This window comes from Biomphalaria glabrata, chromosome 3 (genome assembly GCF_947242115.1).
Source record: "Biomphalaria glabrata chromosome 3, xgBioGlab47.1, whole genome shotgun sequence".
Taxonomy (NCBI): Eukaryota; Metazoa; Mollusca; class Gastropoda; family Planorbidae; genus Biomphalaria; species Biomphalaria glabrata.
The window spans coordinates 43,013,600-43,036,077 of NC_074713.1; the positions used below are offsets into that span (position 1 = coordinate 43,013,600).

The 22,478-nt window shown below is 35.1% G+C and overlaps 1 protein-coding gene across 3 annotated transcripts in view; it reads right to left on the reverse strand.

Annotated features, from left to right (window-relative positions):
- Nucleotides 1–22,478, reverse strand: part of LOC106063730 (thyroid receptor-interacting protein 11-like) — a 77,854-nt gene that overhangs the window by 22,095 nt on the left and 33,281 nt on the right. For 2 of the 3 annotated variants that reach the window (XM_056022184.1, XM_013222178.2), the window contains exons 5-13: nucleotides 13,074–13,201; nucleotides 9,013–9,087; nucleotides 8,724–8,889; nucleotides 7,330–7,448; nucleotides 5,259–5,370; nucleotides 4,535–4,638; nucleotides 1,226–1,360; nucleotides 1,001–1,115; nucleotides 226–393 (exon numbers count right to left, since the gene is read on the reverse strand). In XM_056022184.1, the coding sequence (XP_055878159.1) occupies nucleotides 226–393; nucleotides 1,001–1,115; nucleotides 1,226–1,360; nucleotides 4,535–4,638; nucleotides 5,259–5,370; nucleotides 7,330–7,448; nucleotides 8,724–8,889; nucleotides 9,013–9,087; nucleotides 13,074–13,201 (1,122 nt within the window). The remainder of the gene's footprint in view (nucleotides 1–225; nucleotides 394–1,000; nucleotides 1,116–1,225; nucleotides 1,361–4,534; nucleotides 4,639–5,258; nucleotides 5,371–7,329; nucleotides 7,449–8,723; nucleotides 8,890–9,012; nucleotides 9,088–13,073; nucleotides 13,202–22,478) is intronic. The other variant, XM_013222180.2, reaches the window with a different exon arrangement.

The window sequence follows — 22,478 nt, forward strand, 5'->3', positions numbered from 1 at the left end:
TGTTCCTGAACTTTTATTTATTAAACTCTACAATGAATAGGACCTACAAGTGGAAATACATGAAGACATAGAGTCTGTTCAAGGTAAGTATTTACTAGTCCTCTAGTCAATTTAAATTATTTTTTATTAAGACTTTGAAAAATTATAAGTTTCCCCAGTGTAGCCAACAAGCTAGTTTGCTCACTCTGAATGTGTGGCTTAATTGTACAAATGAAATCAAGTCACCTCTGTGTTCCCTCAGTAGCGACTTCAGATTGTCAACTTTCTGCACCAAGGACTGATTTTCTGAGGCAAAGACAGCAGCTTTCTTTTCCAACAGAGTTATCTGCTCCTCATACTTCAGTATCTCTGCTTTGAGAGTTAAGTTTTCTTTCTCTATCTTGTCAAAGATATCTGACAAAAAAAAAAAAAAAAGTTACAAGTTTATCAAAGTAATAAATATTACAGCTGTCATGTTAATTATTCAATATGTTACAAAAAATAAAGAAATTAAATAAAAATAAATTCCCAAATTCTATAAGAAAAAGAATTTTTAGCTTATTTTCAAAATATTTATGATGATCGCTCATATGGGGACAAAAAATAAATAAAAACTACATTTGAAATTGTGGAAAAAAAAAACTATAGATATGACAAAATTCTACACTTGATTAGAATATAGACCTGGTAGATATTCTAAAACAAATTGGAATGAACAAAATATTGTTAAGGTTTTCTCAATAACAAAAATTGATTTGAAAATTTCTGATACAAGTTATGACATTTTACACTCTAATTAAAACCTAACTCAATTTTATTTTTCAAATAGTTCCTAACTCCGACATCATTTTGGAGCCATTTTTTTAAATTTTAGCTAGAAAACTTTCTTAATTTTGTATTGTTTTAATAATCATAAATATAATAAAACATAATTGCAATGGAGAAAGAGAATCAAGTAACAGGTCCTTATTTATAATCTATAAATTTTATTCACAAAGTGCAGATGAAGATCAGTACAAACCTAAAGAAATATGTTGATTTCTTTTAGTGAGCTCTTCAATGCAAGCTCCAGTCTGCTCCAAAAGTTTCTCTTGCTCATCCTTGGTCTCTCTCAAAGACTGAGTCAAAATGTTTTTCTAGAAGAGAGACAAAAGAAACATGACATGTTTCAAATTAACTAATTTAGTTTCATAAAATATTTAATTTTGAAACTGTCTGTTTAAAAAGCCTGCAGATGTGTGCCAACCTGTTGTACCACTCTGAACAGTTGATTGGCCATGGACCGTTTCTCTGACCTAATTTTCTCACTTAAAGACAGGGCTTCGTAGTTCCAACTCTCCCTGAGTACTCTAAGGTCACAGAGCACACCCTGAGCATCAGCCTGGGAATGACAAGCTCATGTGGTCAGTGATGACAAGCTCATGTGGTCAGTAAGATGCCTGCATGCTCTGTTAGCAAAAGTCATGCCATGCAATGTGTGCACACACTAGCCAGCACATGTGACAGGCCAATACATTTGTGACTGAACCAGCACATGTGACAGGCCAATACATTTGTGACTGAACCAGCACATGTGACAGGCCAATACATTTGTGACTGAACCAGCACATGTGACAGGCCAATACATTTGTGACTGAACCAGCACATGTGACAGGCCAATACATTTGTGACTGAACCAGCACATGTGACAGGCCAATACATTTGTGACTGAACCAGCACACATGTAACAGGCCAATACACTTGTGACTGAACCAGCACACATGTGACAGGCCAATACACTTGTGACTGAACCAGCACACATGTGACAGGCCAATACACTTGTGACTGAACCAGCACACATGTGACAGGCCAATACATTTGTGACTGAACCAGCACACATGTGACAGGCCAATACACTTGTGACTGAACCAGCACATGTGACAGGCCAATACATTTGTGACTGATCAACACATGTGACTGGCCAATTAATTTGTGACTGATCAACACATGTGACAGGCCAATACATTTGTGACTGATCAACACATGTGACTGGCCAATACATTTGTGACTGATCAACACATGTGACAGGCCAATACATTTGTGACTGATCAACACATGTGACAGGCCAATACATTTGTGACTGATCAACACATGTGACTGGCCAATACATTTGTGACTGAACCAGCACACATGTGACAGGCCAATACATTTGTGACTGAACCAGCACATGTGACTGGCCAATTAATTTGTGACTGAACCAGCACACATGTGACAGGCCAATTAATTTGTGACTGATCAACACATGTGACTGGCCAATACATTTGTGACTGAACCAGCACACATGTGACTGGCCAATACATTTGTGACTGATCAGCACATGTGACTGGCCAATTAATTTGTGACTGAACCAGCACACATGTGACAGGCCAATTAATTTGTGACTGATCAACACATGTGACAGGCCAATTAATTTGTGACTGATCAACACATGTGACTGGCCAATTAATTTGTGACTGATCAACACATGTGACAGGCCAATACATTTGTGACTGAACCAGCACATGTGACAGGCCAATTAATTTGTGACTGATCAACACATGTGACTGGCCAATTAATTTGTGACTGATCAACACATGTGACAGGCCAATACATTTGTGACTGAACCAGCACACATGTGACAGGCCAATACATTTGTGACTGAACCAGCACATGTGACAGGCCAATACATTTGTGACTGAACCAGCACACATGTGACAGGCCAATACATTTGTGACTGAACCAGCACATGTGACAGGCCAATACATTTGTGACTGAACCAGCACATGTGACAGGCCAATACATTTGTGACTGAACCAGCACACATGTGACAGGCCAATACATTTGTGACTGAACCAGCACACATGTGACAGGCCAATACATTTGTGACTGAACCAGCACATGTGACAGGCCAATACATTTGTGACTGAACCAGCACACATGTGACAGGCCAATACATTTGTGACTGAACCAGCACACATGTGACAGGCCAATACACTTGTGACTGAACCAGCACACATGTGACAGGCCAATACATTTGTGACTGATCAACACATGTGACAGGCCAATACATTTGTGACTGAACCAGCACATGTGACAGGCCAATACATTTGTGACTGAACCAGCACACATGTGACAGGCCAATACATTTGTGACTGAACCAGCACATGTGACAGGCCAATACATTTGTGACTGAACCAGCACATGTGACAGGCCAATACATTTGTGACTGAACCAGCACATGTGACAGGCCAATACATTTGTGACTGAACCAGCACACATGATCAATCAATAAATAATTTGAACTCTTGGCCATTCATCCATGCACATTTCTGGAAATTAGTAGGCAGTAAAAAAAAAAAAAAATCTGATTTGGTTATAACAAGTAACAGGAGTGCTAAGCCAAAGAAATGAAACAAGACAATGTGTTTGCTTGTATACAGTAGATGCAAACAATTCTCAAATAATGGAACCAATCATTAAAACATTAACTCATTTTTATAAGTTATGCATTAAGTCATGCAAAGTGACTGCAAAAGAATCTGTCTAAGCCTTGTACAAAAAAACAACAACTTAATATTGATAACACTTTAAATCAATGTAATTTAACATCTTATGACAAACTTAAATAAAACCAACAAACTGTTTCAGCTGAATGCAAGCCATGCAAAGTTAACTTCATTTCAAATTTTCTAGACACATGTCAAAAAGTGAGGACAGTGAACTCTCCCTAAGCTTGATCCTGATTTCATGCCAACTTGATAAAACTTCATGCTCAAGCATTGTGAAAGATAAAAACAAAACATAATGCAGAGGGTTTCTGGGTGTTAATTATTATTAATGAACATTTCAACTTTCTCTTATTTACCAATATGGGAGTCTTATCTTTGTGTTAAAAATAAAAAAAAAATTTTCTGATTATATTGTTTGTTTTTAAAATAATTTACATGTTTTGGATGTTTCATCAGATGTTTCATCACATTTGAAGATAATCTACTTTCTAGTCCTAACCTATCGCAGGAGGATGGCAGCAGGCAGGGTTTGAACATGGGACCATTGAGATGACTGAACAACAGTCCAACATGCTGATCGCATTACCATCTAATAGACTTTATAATATTCTTATAATAGGTCTTTAGATCTAGACTTAGAAGAGAATGCACAAAATGTTCCTGAACATTAATTTATTAAACTCTTTAATGAATAGGGCCTACATGTGGAAATACGTAGTTTGTTCAAGATAAGTATTTTCTAGTCTTCTAGCCAAATTTACATTAATATTGATTAATGTTATCATATAATCAATGTTGTGGTCTATCCATGAGAAATTATAACTTTGTGTATCATTTAATTTGTGAATGTATTTTTTTTAAATTTTGATAAGGGCTGTCTCTTTTGTCTCACATTCTTATTTATGTGTGGGAGATGCCTATGTGTGGGAGATGCCTATGTGTGGGACATGTTTATGTGTGGGAGATGCTTATGTGTGGGACATGCACAGGTGCCTTCGAAATTGGTTGTGAGTATGCAAGTACTCTACATGGTTTGCATCCAGCTGGTCCAGCAGTTGGTACTTGTTCCTCACCAGTTCCTCTTTCAGCACTTTCACCTGCTGCTCTAATTGACTGCGCCACAGCTCAGACTCTGTAACAAATGAACCATCCTCATCACATTGAGAATAAATGCTCATACACAAATAGCTAATTAGTTCATAAAACAAACTTAAGTGTTGTAAATACATTGAAATTAAAGTTGGAGTGCTTTAGTGCCGAACCAAAGGAAGAAAAAAACAACATGGCAAGCAAAATAGAACAAAAACTAATGAGATGAAAATATCACAAAAATAATTCTTTGTGAAAGTAATTGTGGAGAAACAATGTGGGTGGGTAGGTTCTAGGTGGGGTATAAAATTGCCACCCTAGATGATAATATGCTTTGAGATAACTTTACTGACTCGAAGGGTTTGTTTTTTGGGGACCTGGATGATCAAGTGTGAAGTTAGCTTGGTACCCGATTCGCTACTAGAAGACAAGGTAGGGTCAGTGGTCCATGGATTAAGATCTTGTTGGAGCAGATCTGCGTTTCCCCATATTTCCTTTCCCTCATTCTCTCCACAACTATTGTAACCTACTAACTATTTATTATAGGTTACATATTATGCTTAAACAACATGATTGATATAAACAAATATTTTCTTTTTCAGAAAATATAAAAAAAAAAAAGGTTTAGGCTTTTGGCCCACAGTCAAACAAACTTTGACCTACCTTGTAACTTGTTCTGAAGTGAAGTCACATTATTGTCAGCTTGTTTGGAGGCATTTGGAAAATCTTTATCACTTTCATGTTGGTTTAAGACATTTTGACCCGATCTTGAAGCCTTATATAAAGCAATAATGGGAGGATATAAACATTATAGTTGTGCACAATTTACAGGAAGAAAAAAAAAACAGCTCAAATTATATGTTTTTAGAAACCCGAAACAGTGCATGGACTACAAGTTTGTTTATTTCATTGGCCAACCAAAGTATAGTACAGCACCAAGTATTCAAATAAGCTACACCTATTTTTATTGTAAGAAACTGTTTATTTGTCAGAGCTTTTACTTCTTTTGTTTTTGAAAGATATAATAGAAAAGGTGAACCAGTAGCCTCATTTTTGTTTGGCACTATGGCACATTTTTTGTTGTTAAAATCAGTTTTAGAATTGAACAAATAAAGAGTCATTGTTAAAGCTGCTTAGTTCTATATAGCTTTTGCCATTCATACAGAATTTTAAGTATCAAGTTGGATGGGAACAAGATAATAGACAATCAATATATCATACACCCATAATCGATACATCACGCGCACACAATACCCACATAATAATAATTATCCAAAAACACAGAGGCATACCTTGTCAGAGGGGTTTTCAAAAGAAATATTAATAATGCGGGGAAATTTTTTTTTTTAGTAATTATATTGATGAATGTGAATGGCAGAAATAAAAGAGGTGAGAATCACTGAACTAGATAACTGAACACAAGTCATTCAGCCAATCAAATCAGTCCATGTGAGTTGTTTCGAGTCATGTGTCATTGAGTACTTCACAAGTACTTCAATACATCAATACATGCAGCAACAGGTTAAGGAAAGGAAATTTTAAAACAAGTACCCCGTCACATTGGACACCTGCATAACCTAGAATTTTCTTCTTTCCTAAAGAAATATTTACAGGTTTATTCCCCTTTGCCACCACCTTCTGAAGGCAAACGTGTGCAGTTCAAAACAAAAAAAAAATTTTGACTCTTATCAGCAGGGCTCCAAGCAAATACCACATTCTGTTCTAGTTGCAAGCAATTAGTCAGTGGGACACAGGGGAAGGAGGGTAGATAAATTATGACAGGTATTATGGCTCCTTTTTTTTTATCTGATTCTATAGACTCAACAAAAAGTAAAGGAAGAAGCCTGAAATTTTTTAAACAAACACAGACTACCAGTAAAACTACATTTACAGCCTGTACATGTGTGCGAGTGTGTCCCAATAAGCGGTGAGTGTGTGTATGTGTGTGTGTGTGTGTGCAAAGAATGGCCCAAAACCAATTTTTAAAACTTAAGAATAAAAAAAAAAGTATATGAGCTATCTTGGCATGGCTTCTTAGCTGATAAGCTCGAATGACCTACTTCTGATAAGAAACAATTTAACTAATAGTTCAAACTGCTATCTGACTAAATGACAAGTTGGGGAGGGGAGAGACAAGGACAGAACTAGAATGTAAGAGAGGGTTCCCAAAGGAAAAAAAATCCCACTTGACTAGAATGTAAAGAGATATGAACAAGACGCTACATGCCATCAGTTTAGCGTGGGTTCTCTGAAGCCACTCTGCCGCAGATAGTTGTATCATAAATGTAGAAAAAAAAAATTATTAATGAAGTGCACAACTGGGACAAAACCCTTGAGATTTTTGGAGGGAACGAGGGACATTTTGTAATCACTTGTTCAAACTGGGAGGGAGGCCAGACCTAGGGATGTGGTTTGAATTTCACAAGAGCCCCCTAACATGATTAAAGAGAGATTTTCAAAGGGAAAACAAACATTTTGGAAATCACATGTTTAAACCACTGGATATATAGAATTCTGAAAATGATACAGTTTAGGCCAATTTATTGAAGAGTAGGTGGGAAAAGCATAAACATTGTAACAGACGACTGGCTGCCTGGTCATGTGGTATGTGCTCAAGCCCTGCCTGTTGCCATCCCTTGATATCTAGCAGGAAGTTCAGTCAAGGATGTACTAATCCAAAACTAATAAAGCAAATGTATGGTTATCATGCTAATATGAAATAAGGTGATCTTACAAGATCTTTTGTCTCCAGGGAAGTTGTCTCCCTTCTTGTATCAAAGTGTCCATCCACTCTATCTGCCTCCGCCAGAGTTCCAGATCCGCTATACTGGGAACTGTTGCATCCATCATTTGCTAACAAGAAACATAAAGTTAACTCTTAAGTGTGCTGCTACATATTCTATTTCTAAATGCTACATTTCTTTAGAAGACACATGCACACACAAAAGTAACTTGAATAAAAATTGGGTCCCAAGCAAATAATTACAGCTTAGTTTACTAAGAACACAAACTCTTAAGTCATGGATGAACAGAATAGACGTTTAAGAATGACTCAATTTGGGAATAAGCAAAAGAAGCGCTGGAGAGATTCACTGCTTTCATTTGTTTCCAAATGTATCCATGAAGGATGCAGTCCTTGTTGTTTTTTTGTTAAAGTGGATATGACTAAGTGTAATTAACTGGATTCAGATTTACCTAATTGAAAAATAATATGTTATTATAATTTGTATTCTTTTTTTTTATTTATTTTTTTTTTACTAATAAAGATGCCAAGACAACTTAAGTGTAATTAACTGGATTCAGATTTACCTAATTGAAAAATAACATGTTATTATAATTTGTATTCTTTATTTTTTTAAATTTTTTTTTACTAATAAAGATGCCAAGAAAACTTAAGACAACTAACTAAACATCTGCCTTCCATAATAAAGATGACAAGACAACTTAAGACAACTAACTAAATGTCTGGCTTCCAAAATAAAGATGACAAGACAACTTAAGACAACTAACTAAATGTCTGGCTTCCAAAATAAAGATGACAAGACAACTTAAGACAACTAACTAAATGTCTGGCTTCCAAAATAAAGATGACAAGACAACTTAAGACAACTAACTAAATGTCTGCCTTCCATAATAAAGACGCCAAGACAACTTAAGACAACTAACTAAACACTTTTCACTTTCCTGACAAAGAAAACCTCCTACCCTAACAACTCTAACCAAACTGCCGTCAGTATTTTTAAGGTGCTAACAATATGCTCCCCCTACCAGAAAACAAAACAACAAAAAACTTACTTATATAAAAAGATTTGACCAAGTGTTAGTTTAACAAAATCATTCAAGATCTGCAACTACATATTGACAGAAGAGTTCCTATCAAGAGATCCCATCTCAAGTTATATGTCTGGAGCAAGATAATTCTAATCAAACCTATCTAGTCAAGTGCTTTCATATTTTAAATCATATGAGCAAGCAAGAAAATTCAATCATTATTTATTTATTTTTATTGTTGTTTTTTTTGTTTTTGAACTTAAATGTGTGTTTTAAATGAGGGTAAAAAAAAATGCTCTTTAGTAAGTAAAAAGTATAACAGAATCTTTATCTAAAAACAGTCTATTTTTTGTTTACCTTCATTAAGCTGGTGTTCCAAGGAAGACAACCTCTGCTGCAACGCATTGATCTCTCCTTGGTGCTTTAATTTCAGGGCTGACACCTTCTGCTGGTGATGTTCGTGTAACGATGTGGCCTGCTGTTGCAGCTCCTCTGTTTTCTGTGTCAGCTGTAGCTCTAAATTCTGATTGGTAGGGAAAAAAAATTGACAAGCCAAATTTAGAACATCACACACTATCATCACACAGCTCAATTACTCAACAGTTTCTTGAATAGTTATGAACATTGGAGGAAAAGAGTTACTTACCTTTATCTTCTGCTGGAGTTCAATTATATCAGCACTGACCACTTGCTTGTCTAGGGACTGTCCTTCTGCTTGGCCCTAATAAAATAGTATAGTTTTAAAATAAACTTGCCTTAACAATGTGACATGGTCTTGTGCCCTTTATTTATTTAAAATTCTTTCAAGCCCCAGCTCCCAATTATTTGACAAGAACACACCTTAGTCCCAGCTTAATACTAGAAGTTACATTAGACATAGTGCAATAAAAGAAGATTGAATGAAATTATACGGCTAGACTGTATTAGTATACATTCAAAATGACATTACATTTTCAATTTAAATTTATAGCTCCGCTTGTGTTTATTCAAGGGCTATAATCACTGGTCATTTACATAAAAAACAATATGGAGCATAATTTAAAAAAAAAAAATTACCTTTTATTAAACAGACAACAACATAAGTACACAAGGAAAACAAAATCTAAATCTATTTTTATAAATCTCAAATTTTAAGAATTATATAAAAAAAAAAATGTTGTCAATCAAAAGCTGACAGAAAAAAGCAAACCTAACAGCACAGGCAGGAAAGTGTAAGATTGCTGTTCAAACAGTGGAAAAAAGCACATGGGATGTTTGAACAGACCTTTCTTAGTACACACTTATCTGGCACACAAAAACACACACACACCTTTCACAAAGATTACTGTACAACTTGCCACCACTAACAGACATTTGGATTGGGGGGGGGGGGGGCAGCATAGAAACTGGGAAGGGTGAATTTTAGTGAATTCCAAATGAGTCGGTACATTTAAAATTTTCAATTAAAATGGGAGACAACCAAATTTCACATTAAAATTGAACTAGGTTATCTTTCCTAAGTACATGTATAAAATAAAAAAATTAAAAAGCAAACAACAGAAGTACTTGAGATCTTGAAATGAAACTGTACAGCTCAGGTAATATTCCCAAACTTCCATTGGACTTTGGACTTTTTTTTAAAAAAACGTTCTCAATAAACTGTAAAAGTAATAACTGACAATGCCCTTAGATTATCTTATCAGACCGAGACAGTAGTAAACATATCCAAAGTGAAGAGAGGTTCACTCAAATTTTGGTTTGATAAACCGCTACAATTTTGGCCACTAGTTGTAGGCCACCTCTTTGAGCTACCAAACAGTCTGGCCAATGTTGACACACAACAAACAAAACTGCTACTAAGTTCACTTCTCCAATCAACAAATTATTTTGCCTTTGCCTAAATCAATATTCTAATTGGCCTGACTTCAAACACGAGGAACAAAAATTAATTTTTATCAAAAATGTTCTTCCTACATTAAACAATATGAGGTAGTTGAACAAAACAAAATTATGAGATTATAATTCACTAAAAATGAGTCCAAATCTAAAAATTAGTTATGTCATGAAAAACAAGTTCTTCAAATTATTTTTATTTTCAATGCTATCCATCCATCCCAGTGGCGCTACAGCCCATGGAGGGCTCTGGCCTGCTTTAGCACATCCTTCCATTCAGATCTCTCTTGGGCCTTTCGTCTCCAATTTTCAATGCTGCTATTCACAAAATTTGAAGCTTTTTATGAAATAAGCTCTCTTCAAACAAAATAGCAGTTTAAAAAATCTAATTAAAGCATTAAACAGAATAGTGAATCGTTGTTCAATCTACTCCAATTTTTAAAAATAATTTGGTGAAAAAAAAAGACTTCCACAATTAAAAGATGAAGACTTAAGATGACGAGAGAATTTACAAACTAGACATGTCAAAACCAGAATCTGGTAAAACTCTACATCATTGGCTAACTATTGGACATATGCACAATTAAAAAAAATAAAAAATTATTATTTTCTTTTGTTTCTAACTTGTAACATTTTTTGCTTCCTCATTTTTTTTTTAGAATTGAATTTTTTCTTTAATGCTTCTGAGAAATCAAACATGCTTTTACAAAACATACTTGACAAACTTAAACAAACACATCTTATTACTGTTTGAAATATAATGAATTGATCAACATCCTAGGACACACCAGCACAAGAAATATTTTCTTCACACACTGAGATATACAAAAATGAAATCTCCTAAGACTAAAAATTTTTTACCTTGACACTGGAACTCTTTAGAAGCAATAAAAAAAAGGTCCACCTAGTTTGTCAGAAGTCAGAAAGTATTTCAATGAGATATCAGCTCTGCTAGGCACACATTTCCATTATGCTTCAAGTTAGAACTGTTTGTTTTTCCCCCAGTCCTCATCCACTTTCTTCCTTTCTAAGTCAAAGCACACAAGCACACACATTTTTTGTACAACTTTTGTGTGGAACGGCAGAGAGAGAGAGTCTCTGTGTACACAACACTTCACCTTGGCAATGGTGCGACCTACCAACTGAAAACTGAATAAATCATTAATGTCCAGAACACTGAAGTATAGAAGTTATATGAAGTTATCTAAGCTGGACGCAATCATTCCATGTGTCCAGGGTTTGTGATGCACGCAAACGTTGGGCTGAAAGGCGCAGAGACTTCTCTCCCTTCTTCACCACAGAACTAAAACAGCCTCTACGAAACCTAAAAAGCCTTATGGGATGTGGTAATCAGCCACACAGCATCACAAACTGGCCAATCCAATCTCTCTGCCCAGATTTGAAACACAGAAATCAGCCGATAAAAAGGAGGGGCTAAGAATTTTGCTCTATTGGCCCCTGACAAGACTTGGACCCGGGCAACACACCAGGTGACACAATTAGATAAGACTTTGTATTTCAAAGATTTTGACTGTACAAGGAGACAGTCTTCTCAAAAAGGAAATCTATTTTTGTAATAAAATGCTTACTTTTAAAAAATAAAAAAAGAGAGAAAAAAAAATGGGGGGGGGGAGTACTGTTATCTTGTGGAGGACTACACCCAGAACTAATCAGTTATCAATAAAGTTGTGGGGTTTTAGGTTGGACCGGTTCTGAAATGATAACAGACAGTTGAAACAGCCTGTAGTGACTTTTTTTTTTAAAGAACTATTTGCATGTAAAATTTGTTAAGCTTTGCTACAGGTTTCATCTTTTTGTTTCTTTTGGTCCTGAAAAATGACAATTACAACCTGCTACAAAAGGAATGATGAAATGTATATGGCTAGAGCCATGTGTTGAATTATTGGTTTTAGAAATAATTGAAGTAAACTAAAAAAAAAGACAGTTATTTTTATTTATTTGTTGATGACCTGTTACAGAGAATCTATTAGTTGACCCAAGAGAAAATAAAAACATTAATTTCAGGTTCTCTATTAATTATCTCATCATCACATCATCAAACTTTGTTCCTTTATTCCATTACATCACATTAAAAACATGAATTTAAAATATATAAAACAAAACTAATTGTATTTTGTTAATTTTCTAGTCCATTCACTCACTGAATATGTCTGACATCACAGTCATTGTTTTGTATTGCTTTTGTGCAACTTTGATGCTTAGAGCTGTATGGTCCAAATCTCTTTGATGGATCTTTGGGGAGAAGGAGTCTCTTGGAGATGTCAGAGTTGGGATTCAAACTCCAGCCCCCCTTTGATAGGTAGCCAAGCATTTTTTTACTCCTCCTCCACACATTTATATAAAGAAGCATATTTCATAACAATAATGTATATATAATATTTGTAACTCTATATAAAAAAGGGGGGATAGGATATCCTCATAGGAAACGTAGACAAACACGATGCCATTGATGCACATTAAAGACGATGAATCTCCCACTTACAGTGTAACAAGAAGCACAAACAAAACAAGTTTCCGTGGAGAAAGAAAAACCAAGCCAACATAAAATGCATGCAATCACACACAATATTTTTGACATTTTTGGTACATCGGCACAATGTAGGCCATGTCGTGCCCAATTCACACACAAATATACAAGCTTGCCCACTAAAGATACAAAGAAAAATACATCATCCGCTTCAGAGACACACACAAAATATCCTCGCCTCAAGAAAATGATCTCCCACTGCAGCACATATTTTAATAACTTAACAAGGGGAAACAAACAAAAAATGAAATAAACAAAAACTGTGACTGCTTAGGCTATATACCCACCAATTGTTTGGCTACTGTTCTCCAATGCTTGACCTCTGACCTGATATGCTGAAGCTCAGCCTGGAGTCGGTTGTTTTCTTTTTGCAGTTTTATGCTGTCATCAAAATCCCAATCACTAGATTCATTATCTGAGAAAAAAAAAATAAACACTACACTAACATGTCAAAGAGCTACTTTTCTGTCTTCTGATATCAAATTCTTTTGTTTATTAAATACACTAATTATTTTTTCATACAAATGCACTATTTATAGCCTTCCCCCCAAAAAAACAAACAAAAACAAACAACAAACAAAAAACATCAACAAAATAACGACGGCATACAAGTCTTAAGTAGTATGTACTACAAAAAATTATCAAAGGGATACAATTACATAAATGGATATTATTTACTATTTGTTTAAAACATTTATATACAATGCTTTGTTATTCCCAAAATGACGTTATAAAAATTATATATAAAAGTTCAATATGTGTTCTTAATGTGCTACTTTAAATTTATTAAAAACGTGCATTTTTTGTTTAAAAAACAACATAGTAAACATTTGTTAATACACATTTAAAAAAAAACAAAATGTAAGAAGTTTGGGAAGTCACTGTACAGGCTCCATTGTGATTATAGAAATGAAATAGGGATGAAGAACTTTCAATTCTCAGGGAAGCACTAATGGTTGGCCAGGCACAAGAAGACTTCAAATGAAGTGTCAGGATAGATTCAGATTGGGACCATTTCTCAACTACCTAGGACATTATTTCACAGGTCTGATAATTGTTATGCCATCAAGTATGGAATGGGTTGCCTGAATCAGAAAAATCAAAGAGTTAGTGGAATTTTAGTTTCTAAATCAAATGACTACATTTCAAAGTTAATTGATGTAGTAAAACTGTCAAGATCATTTCATAAGGGAAATCAAAGTCTACAGAAAGAACACATTGAAGTGTCTACTGACAAAGATAAACAGGTATAAAGAAACAAGGACATTTTAGATCCACCAGAGAACCATCCCAGACCAAGATAACCAACGCTATTAGATGTTGTAGAGTCATTAGATGTTGTAGAGTCATTAGATGTTGTTGAGTCATTAGATATTGTAGAGTCATTAGATGTTGTAGAGTCATTAGATATTGTTGAGTCATTAGATGTTGTAGAGTCATTAGATGTTGTAGAGTCATTAGATGTTGTAGAGTCATTAGATGTTGTAGAGTCATTAGATGTTGTAGAGTCAGATGTTGTAGAGTCATTAGATGTTGTAGAGTCATTAGATGTTGTAGAGTCATTAGATGTTGTAGAGTCATTAGATGTTGTAGAGTCATTAGATATTGTAGAGTCATTAGATGTTGTAGAGTCATTAGATGTTGTAGAGTCATTAGATGTTGTAGAGTCATTAGATGTTGTAGAGTCATTAGATGTTGTAGAGTCATTAGATATTGTAGAGACATTAGATGTTGTAGAGTCATTAGATGTTGTAGAGACATTAGATGTTGTAGAGTCATTAGATGTTGTAGAGTCCTCACAATACACTACATTTTCCAGCACCTTTTGACAGACTCAGACAGAGTGGTCAGCAAGCCAAAGTCACTCGATTCGTTATTGACTGAATTGATTTTAATTGATTGAATTGCTTCGTTGTTTATTCTGGCCAAGTGTAACTGTCTATTTTAAGAACCTGTTTCTTATGTTTGTACATTTGCACACTAGCGCGACAGTGCAGCACCGTATGTGTGACGCAATAACTAGTCGTTCCAAATGTCTTCCTTCACAAACACTTGTCTTGATGCCAGTTGTATTGTATTTCATACTGCCATGGCCAAACGTGACCATCAATTACTCTCTTTGTCTACATGTAAAAAACAATAAATCCTGCACTATTCACGTTATAGTATTTAGACTGGAGACAAACATTGTTTTCACAGGATGTGAACGCAGGCTATCATGTTTTTTAAATCTACATCTGCATGGAATGGGAACATTTCGTTTATTGGGAAAGTTTGTAGATCTGGTACAAGTTTCTTATAAATTTGCTTGACGTGTCTTTCTCTATGACTAAGTTTCAATTATTTTTGTTTAAAAACATGGCATTAAGTTCAAATAAGCATGATGCACGTTTGTGTGTAAATGTGTGGAGGTATATTTTGTCTTTTGTGGACATACAATGTTACAAGAAACTTTGTGTGTTAATATGATTGGTATGTATGTGTGTCAATAGGGGTTCGTGTGTGTCTTTGTACGATTGTTTTACCCTGTGAAATACAATAAGCACTAATAGTTAACAGGAAGCGACACACATTGCCACTAAACTATACACACTGTGCTACAAGACTGTCAACATGCTCTCTAACAAACAGATCTGGGTTGTAGAAAGCATCAATAAGTCTATGCCGAAGAAAACCTTATCCCAGGAATGATGGTCCTCGAGTCTATTCTGAAGAAGACTTCAATCAAGGAATGATGGTTCTCGAGTCTATTCTGAAGAAGACTTCAATCAAGGAATGATGGTTCTCGAGTCTATTCTGAAGAAGACTTCAATCAAGGAATGATGGTCCTTGAGTTTATTCTGAAGAAGACTTCAATCAAGGAATGATGGGTCTTCGAGTCTATTCTGAAGAAGACTTCAATCAAGGAATGATGGTTCTCGAGTCTATTCTGAAGAAGACTTCAATCAAGGAATGATGGTCCTTGAGTTTATTCTGAAGAAGACTTCAATCAAGGAATGATGGTTCTCGAGTCTATTCTGAAGAAGACTTCAATCAAGGAATGATGGTCCTCGAGTCTATTCTAAAGAAGACTTCAATCAAGGAATGATGATCCTCGAGTCTATTCTGAAGAAGACTTCAATCAAGGAATTATTGTCCTTGAACTTTGGTTCTAGAGCTTAGAAAGTTCATTGAAATATGCTCCATGTGCACATTAGTCATTAACTATAAATAGCAACGACTCACTCAGCTCTGAGCAATCTCGATTTCCGCTCACAAGTAAAAAGGGGTGGTTGAGTGGAGAGCAACATAGCTCCATTGGGAACCGTGAAGAATGTCTGTTGTTATTTATTTGATTCAGATCAATTCGTTAAGAGACTTGACCAATGCAGGGGGACTCTATGAACTCGTGTGCCACGTGACCCTCGCAGACTTGACCATCATTAACCTGATAAGAAGGTCAGTAGGCCTAACTAACAAAGAGGGCGGGAAAATAGGTGAAGAGTAAAGAAAGAGGTACACAAGACCAGTCGTATAGTAACCAATGCAGTGGACAGTGGATTACTTAGACAGTGGATTACTTGGACAGTGGATTACTAGGCTAAGTGGACAGTGGATTACTAGGCTAAGTGAGAAGGGAATTACTGGGCTAAGTGAGAAGGAAACTACTGGGCTAAGTGAGAAGGAAACTACTGGGCTAAGTGAGAAGGAAACCACTGGGCTAAGTGGACAGTGGATTACTAGGCTAAGTGAGAAGGGAATTACTGGGCTAAGTGAGAAGGAAACTACTGGGCTAAGTGGACAGTAGATTACTAGGCTAAGTGAGAAGGGAATTACTGGGCTAAGTGAGAAGGAAACTACTGGGCTAAGTGAGAAGGAAACTACTAGGCTAAGTGGACAGTGGATTACTAGGCTAAGTGAGAAGGGAATTACTGGGCTAAGTGAGAAGGAAACTACTGGGCTAAGTGAGAAGGAAACTACTAGGCTAAGTGGACAGTGGATTACTAGGCTAAGTGAGAAGGGAATTACTGGGCTAAGTGAGAAGGAAACTACTGGGCTAAGTGAGAAGGAAACTACTGGGCTAAGTGAGAAGGAAACTAATAGGCTAAGTGGACAGTGGATTACTAGGCTAAGTGAGAAGGGAATTACTGGGCTAAGTGAGAAGGAAACTACTGGGCTAAGTGAGAAGGAAACTACTAGGCTAAGTGGACAGTGGATTACTAGGCTAAGTGAGAAGGGAATTACTGGGCTAAGTGAGAAGGGAATTACTGGGCTAAGTGAGAAGGGAATTACTGGGCTAAGTGAGAAGGAAACTACTGGGCTAAGTGAGAAGGAAACTACTGGGCTAAGTGAGAAGGAAACTACTAGGCTAAGTGGACAGTGGATTACTAGGCTAAGTGAGAAGGGAATTACTGGGCTAAGTGAGAAGGAAACTACTGGGCTAAGTGAGAAGGAAACTACTAGGCTAAGTGAGAAGGGAATTACTGGGCTAAGTGAGAAGGGAATTACTGGGCTAAGTGAGAAGGAAACTACTGGGCTAAGTGAGAAGGAAACTACTAGGCTAAGTGGACAGTGGATTACTAGGCTAAGTGAGAAGGGAATTACTGGGCTAAGTGAGAAGGAAACTACTGGGCTAAGTGAGAAGGAAACTACTAGGCTAAGTGGACAGTGGATTACTAGGCTAAGTGAGAAGGGAATTACTGGGCTAAGTGAGAAGGAAACTACTGGGCTAAGTGAGAAGGAAACTACTAGGCTAAGTGGACAGTGGATTACTAGGCTAAGTGAGAAGGGAATTACTGGGCTAAGTGAGAAGGAAACTACTGGGCTAAGTGAGAAGGAAACTACTAGGCTAAGTGGACAGTAGATTACTAGGCTAAGTGAGAAGGGAATTACTGGGCTAAGTGAGAAGGAAACTACTGGGCTAAGTGAGAAGGAAACTACTAGGCTAAGTGGACAGTAGATTACTAGGCTAAGTGAGAAGGGAATTACTGGGCTAAGTGAGAAGGAAACTACTGGGCTAAGTGAGAAGGAAACTACTAGGCTAAGTGGACAGTGGATTACTAGGCTAAGTGGACAGTGGATTACTAGGCTAAGTGGACAGTGGATTACTAGGCTAAGTGGAAAGTGTATTACTGGGCTACGTGGACAGTGGATTACTAGACAACGTGGACAGATGATTACTAGCCTACGTGGACAGTGGATTACTAGAACCAAGATATGTAATTAAATTTAGAGTGATATTAACAAATAAAACACAAGAGACCATGCTGCCAACAGTTAACGGCGTGGCCTGCACAACGACCAACTGGGATTCAAACTCGTGGACCAATCGGTTCGGAAGCTTAACACCTAACAATTAGCTGAAATAATAAAGTGAAGTCAAGTGCTGAAGTAATAAAAAGAAGTAAAGTGCTTAATAAAGTGAAGTAAAGAGCTGAAGTAATAACGTTAAGTAAAGTGCTGAAGTAATAACGTTAAGTAAAGTGCTGAAGTAATAACGTTAAGTAAAGTGCTGAAGTAATAAAGTGAAGTAAAGTGTTGAAGTAATAAAGTGAAGTAAAGTGCTGAAGTAATAAAGTGAAGTAAAGTGCTGAAGTAATAAAGTGAAGTAAAGTGCTGAAGTAATAAAAAGAAGTAAAGTGCTTAATAAAGTGAAGTAAAGAGCTGAAGTAGTAACGTTAAGTAAAGTGCTGAAGTAATAAAGTGAAGTAAAGTGCTGAAAAAATAAAATGAAGTAAAGTGCTGAAGTAATAAAGTGAAGTAAAGTGCTGAAGTAATAACGTTAAGTAAAGTGCTGAAGAAATAACGTTAAGTAATGTGCTGAAGTAATAAAGTGAAGTAAAGTGTTGAAGTAATAAAGTGAAGTAAAGTGCTGAAGTAATAAAGTGAAGTAAAGTGCTGAAGTAATAAAGTGAAGTAAAGTGCTGAAGTAATAAAGTGAAGTAAAGTGTTGAAGTAATAAAGTGAAGTAAAGTGCTGAAGTAATAAAGTGAAGTAAAGTGTTGAAGTAATAAAGTGAAGAAAAGAGCTGAAGTAATAAAGTGAAGTAAAGTGCTGAAGTAATAAAGTGAAGTAAAGTGCTGAAAAAATAAAATGAAGTAAAGTGCTGAAGTAATAAAGTGAAGTAAAGTGCTGAAGTAATAACGTTAAGTAAAGTGCTGAAGTAATAACGTTAAGTAATGTGCTGAAGTAATAAAGTGAAGTAAAGTGTTGAAGTAATAAAGTGAAGTAAAGTGCTGAAGTAATAAAGTGAAGTAAAGTGCTGAAGTAATAAAGTGAAGTAAAGTGCTGAAGTAATAAAGTGAAGTAAAGTGTTGAAGTAATAAAGTGAAGTAAAGTGCTGAAGTAATAAAGTGAAGTAAAGTGTTGAAGTAATAAAGTGAAGTAAAGTGCTGAAGTAATAAAGTGAAGTAAAGTGCTGAAGTAATAAAGTGAAGTAAAGTGCTGAAGTAATAACGTTAAGTAAAGTGCTGAAGTAATAACGTTAAGTAAAGTGCTGAAGTAATAACGTTAAGTAATGTGCTGAAGTAATAAAGTGAAGTAAAGTGTTGAAGTAATAAAGTGAAGTAAAGTGCTGAAGTAATAAAGTGAAGTAAAGTGCTGAAGTAATAAAGTGAAGTAAAGTGCTGAAGTAATAAAGTGAAGTAAAGTGTTGAAGTAATAAAGTGAAGTAAAGTGCTGAAGTAATAAAGTGAAGTAAAGTGTTGAAGTAATAAAGTGAAGTAAAGTGCTGAAGTAATAAAGTGAAGTAAAGTGCTGAAGTAATAAAGTGAAGTAAAGTGCTGAAGTAATAACGTTAAGTAAAGTGCTGAAGTAATAAAGTAAAGTAAAGTGTTGAAGTAATAAAGTGAAGTAAAGTGCTGAAGTAATAAAGTGAAGTAAAGTGCTGAAGTAATAAAGTGAAGTAAAGTGCTGAAGTAATAAAGTGAAGTAAAGTGCTGAAGTAATAAAGTGAAGTAAAGTGCTGAAGTAATAAAGTGAAGTAAAGTGTTGAAGTAATAAAGTGAAGTCAAGTGTTGAAGTAATAAAGTGAAGTAAAGTGTTGAAGTAATAAAGTGAAGTAAAGTGTTGAAGTAATAAAGTGAAGTCAAGTGCTGAAGTAATAAAGTGAAGTAAAGTGCTGAAGTAATAAAGTGAAGTAAAGTGCTGAAGTAACAGTGAAGTAAAGTGCTTAAGTAATAAAGTGAAGTAAAGTGATGAAGTAATAAAGTGAAGTCAAGTGTTGAAGTAATAAAGTGAAGTAAAGTGCTGAAGTAATAAATTGAAGTAAAGTGCTGAAGTAATAAAGTGAAGTCAAGTGCTGAAGTAATAAAGTGAAGTAAAGTGCTGAAGTAATAAAGTGAAGTAAAGTGCTGAAGTGAAGTAAAGTGCTGAAGTGAAGTAAAGGGCTGAAGTAATAAAGTGAAGTAAAGTGTTGAAGTAATAAAGTGAAGTAAAGTGCTGAAGTAATAAAGTGAAGTAAAGTGCTGAAGTAATAAAGTGAAGTCAAGTGCTGAAGTAATAAAGTGAAGTCAAGTGCTGAAGTAATAAAGTGAAGTCAAGTGCTGAAGTAATAAAGTGAAGTAAAGTGCTGAAGTAATAAAGTGAAGTCAAGTGCTGAAGTGAAGTAAAGTGCTGAAGTAAGAAAGTGAAGTAAAGTGCTGAAGTGAAGTAAAGTGCTGAAGTGAAGTAAAGGGCTGAAGTGAAGTAAAGTGCTGAAGTGAAGTAAAGTGCTGAAGTGAAGTCAAGTGCTGAAGTGAAGTAAAGGGCTGAAGTGAAGTAAAGTGCTGAAGTGAAGTAAAGTGCTGAAGTGAAGTAAAGTGCTGAAGTAATAAAATGAAGTAAAGTGCTGAAGTAATAAAGTGAAGTCAAGTGTTGAAGTAATAAAGTGAAGTAAAGTGCTGAAGTAATAAAATGAAGTAAAGTGCTGAAGTAATAAAGTGAAGTAAAGTGTTGAAGTAATAAAGTGAAGTAAAGTGCTGAAGTAATAAAATGAAGTAAAGTGCTGAAGTAATAAAATGAAGTAAAGTGCTGAAGTAATAAAGTGAAGTCAAGTGTTGAAGTAATAAAGTGAAGTAAAGTGCTGAAGTAATAAAGTGAAGTAAAGTGTTGAAGTAATAAAGTGAAGTAAAGTGCTGAAGTAATAAAGTGAAGTAAAGTGCTTAAGTAATAAAGTGAAGTCAAGTGCTGAAGTAATAAAATGAAGTAAAGTGCTGAAGTAATAAAGTGAAGTCAAGTGTTGAAGTAATAAAGTGAAGTAAAGTGCTGAAGTAATAAAGTGAAGTAAAGTGTTGAAGTAATAAAGTGAAGTAAAGTGCTGAAGTAATAAAGTGAAGTAAAGTGCTGAAGTAATAAAGTGAAGTAAAGTGTTGAAGTAATAAAGTGAAGTAAAGTGCTGAAGTAATAAAGTGAAGTAAAGTGCTGAAGTAATAAAATGAAGTAAAGTGTTGAAGTAATAAAGTGAAGTCAAGTGTTGAAGTAATAAAGTGAAGTAAAGTGCTGAAGTAATAAAGTGAAGTAAAGTGTTGAAGTAATAAAGTGAAGTAAAGTGCTGAAGTAATAAAATGAAGTAAAGTGCTGAAGTAATAAAGTGAAGTAAAGTGCTGAAGTAATAAAGTGAAGTAAAGTGCTGAAGTAATAAAGTGAAGTAAAGTGCTGAAGTAATAAAATGAAGTAAAGTGCTGAAGTAATAAAGTGAAGTAAAGTGCTGAAGTAATAAAATGAAGTAAAGTGCTGAAGTAATAAAGTGAAGTAAAGTGCTGAAGTAATAAAGTGAAGTAAAGTTCTGAAGTAATAAAATGAAGTAAAGTGCTGAAGTAATAAAATGAAGTAAAGTGCTGAAGTAATAAAGTGAAGTAAAGTGCTGAAGTAATAAAATGAAGTAAAGTGCTGAAGTAATAAAGTGAAGTAAAGTGCTGAAGTAATAAAGTGAAGTAAAGTTCTGAAGTAATAAAGTGAAGTAAAGTTCTGAAGTAATAAAGTGAAGTAAAGTGCTGAAGTAATAAAGTGAAGTAAAGTTCTGAAGTAATAAAGTGAAGTAAAGTTCTGAAGTAATAAAATGAAGTAAAGTGCTGAAGTAATAAAGTGAAGTAAAGTGCTGAAGTAATAAAATGAAGTAAAGTGCTGAAGTAATAAAGTGAAGTAAAGTGCTGAAGTAATAAAATGAAGTAAAGTGCTGAAGTAATAAAGTGAAGTAAAGTGCTGAAGTAATAAAATGAAGTAAAGTGCTGAAGTAATAAAGTGAAGTAAAGTGCTGAAGTAATAAAGTGAAGTAAAGTGCTGAAGTAATAAAGTGAAGTAAAGTGCTGAAGTAATAAAGTGAAGTAAAGTGCTGAAGTAATAAAATGAAGTAAAGTGCTGAAGTAATAAAGTGAAGTCAAGTGTTGAAGTAATAAAATGAAGTCAAGTGCTGAAGTAATAAAGTGAAGTAAAGTTGAGTTTCATAATTTTGTGAAATGAGTGTAAGAACTAGCGCCTCAGTCTGGGCAATAGTACAAAACATTCCTCACCATATTGCTGGAGAAAGGGGGGGGGGGGAGAGAAAGGTGGGGAGATATTAAATAAAAAAAAGAAGCAAAATATAAAAATCCTTTTATATTAAAACAAGGCTTATTTGGGGGAAATAACTCCACATCTACAGTCTCGATGATATTTCCCTTATCGATATTTAAAAAATATCAATAATTAATTAACTTATTGGTTAACTTTGGATTGATTCCTGTTTTGTTATGTAC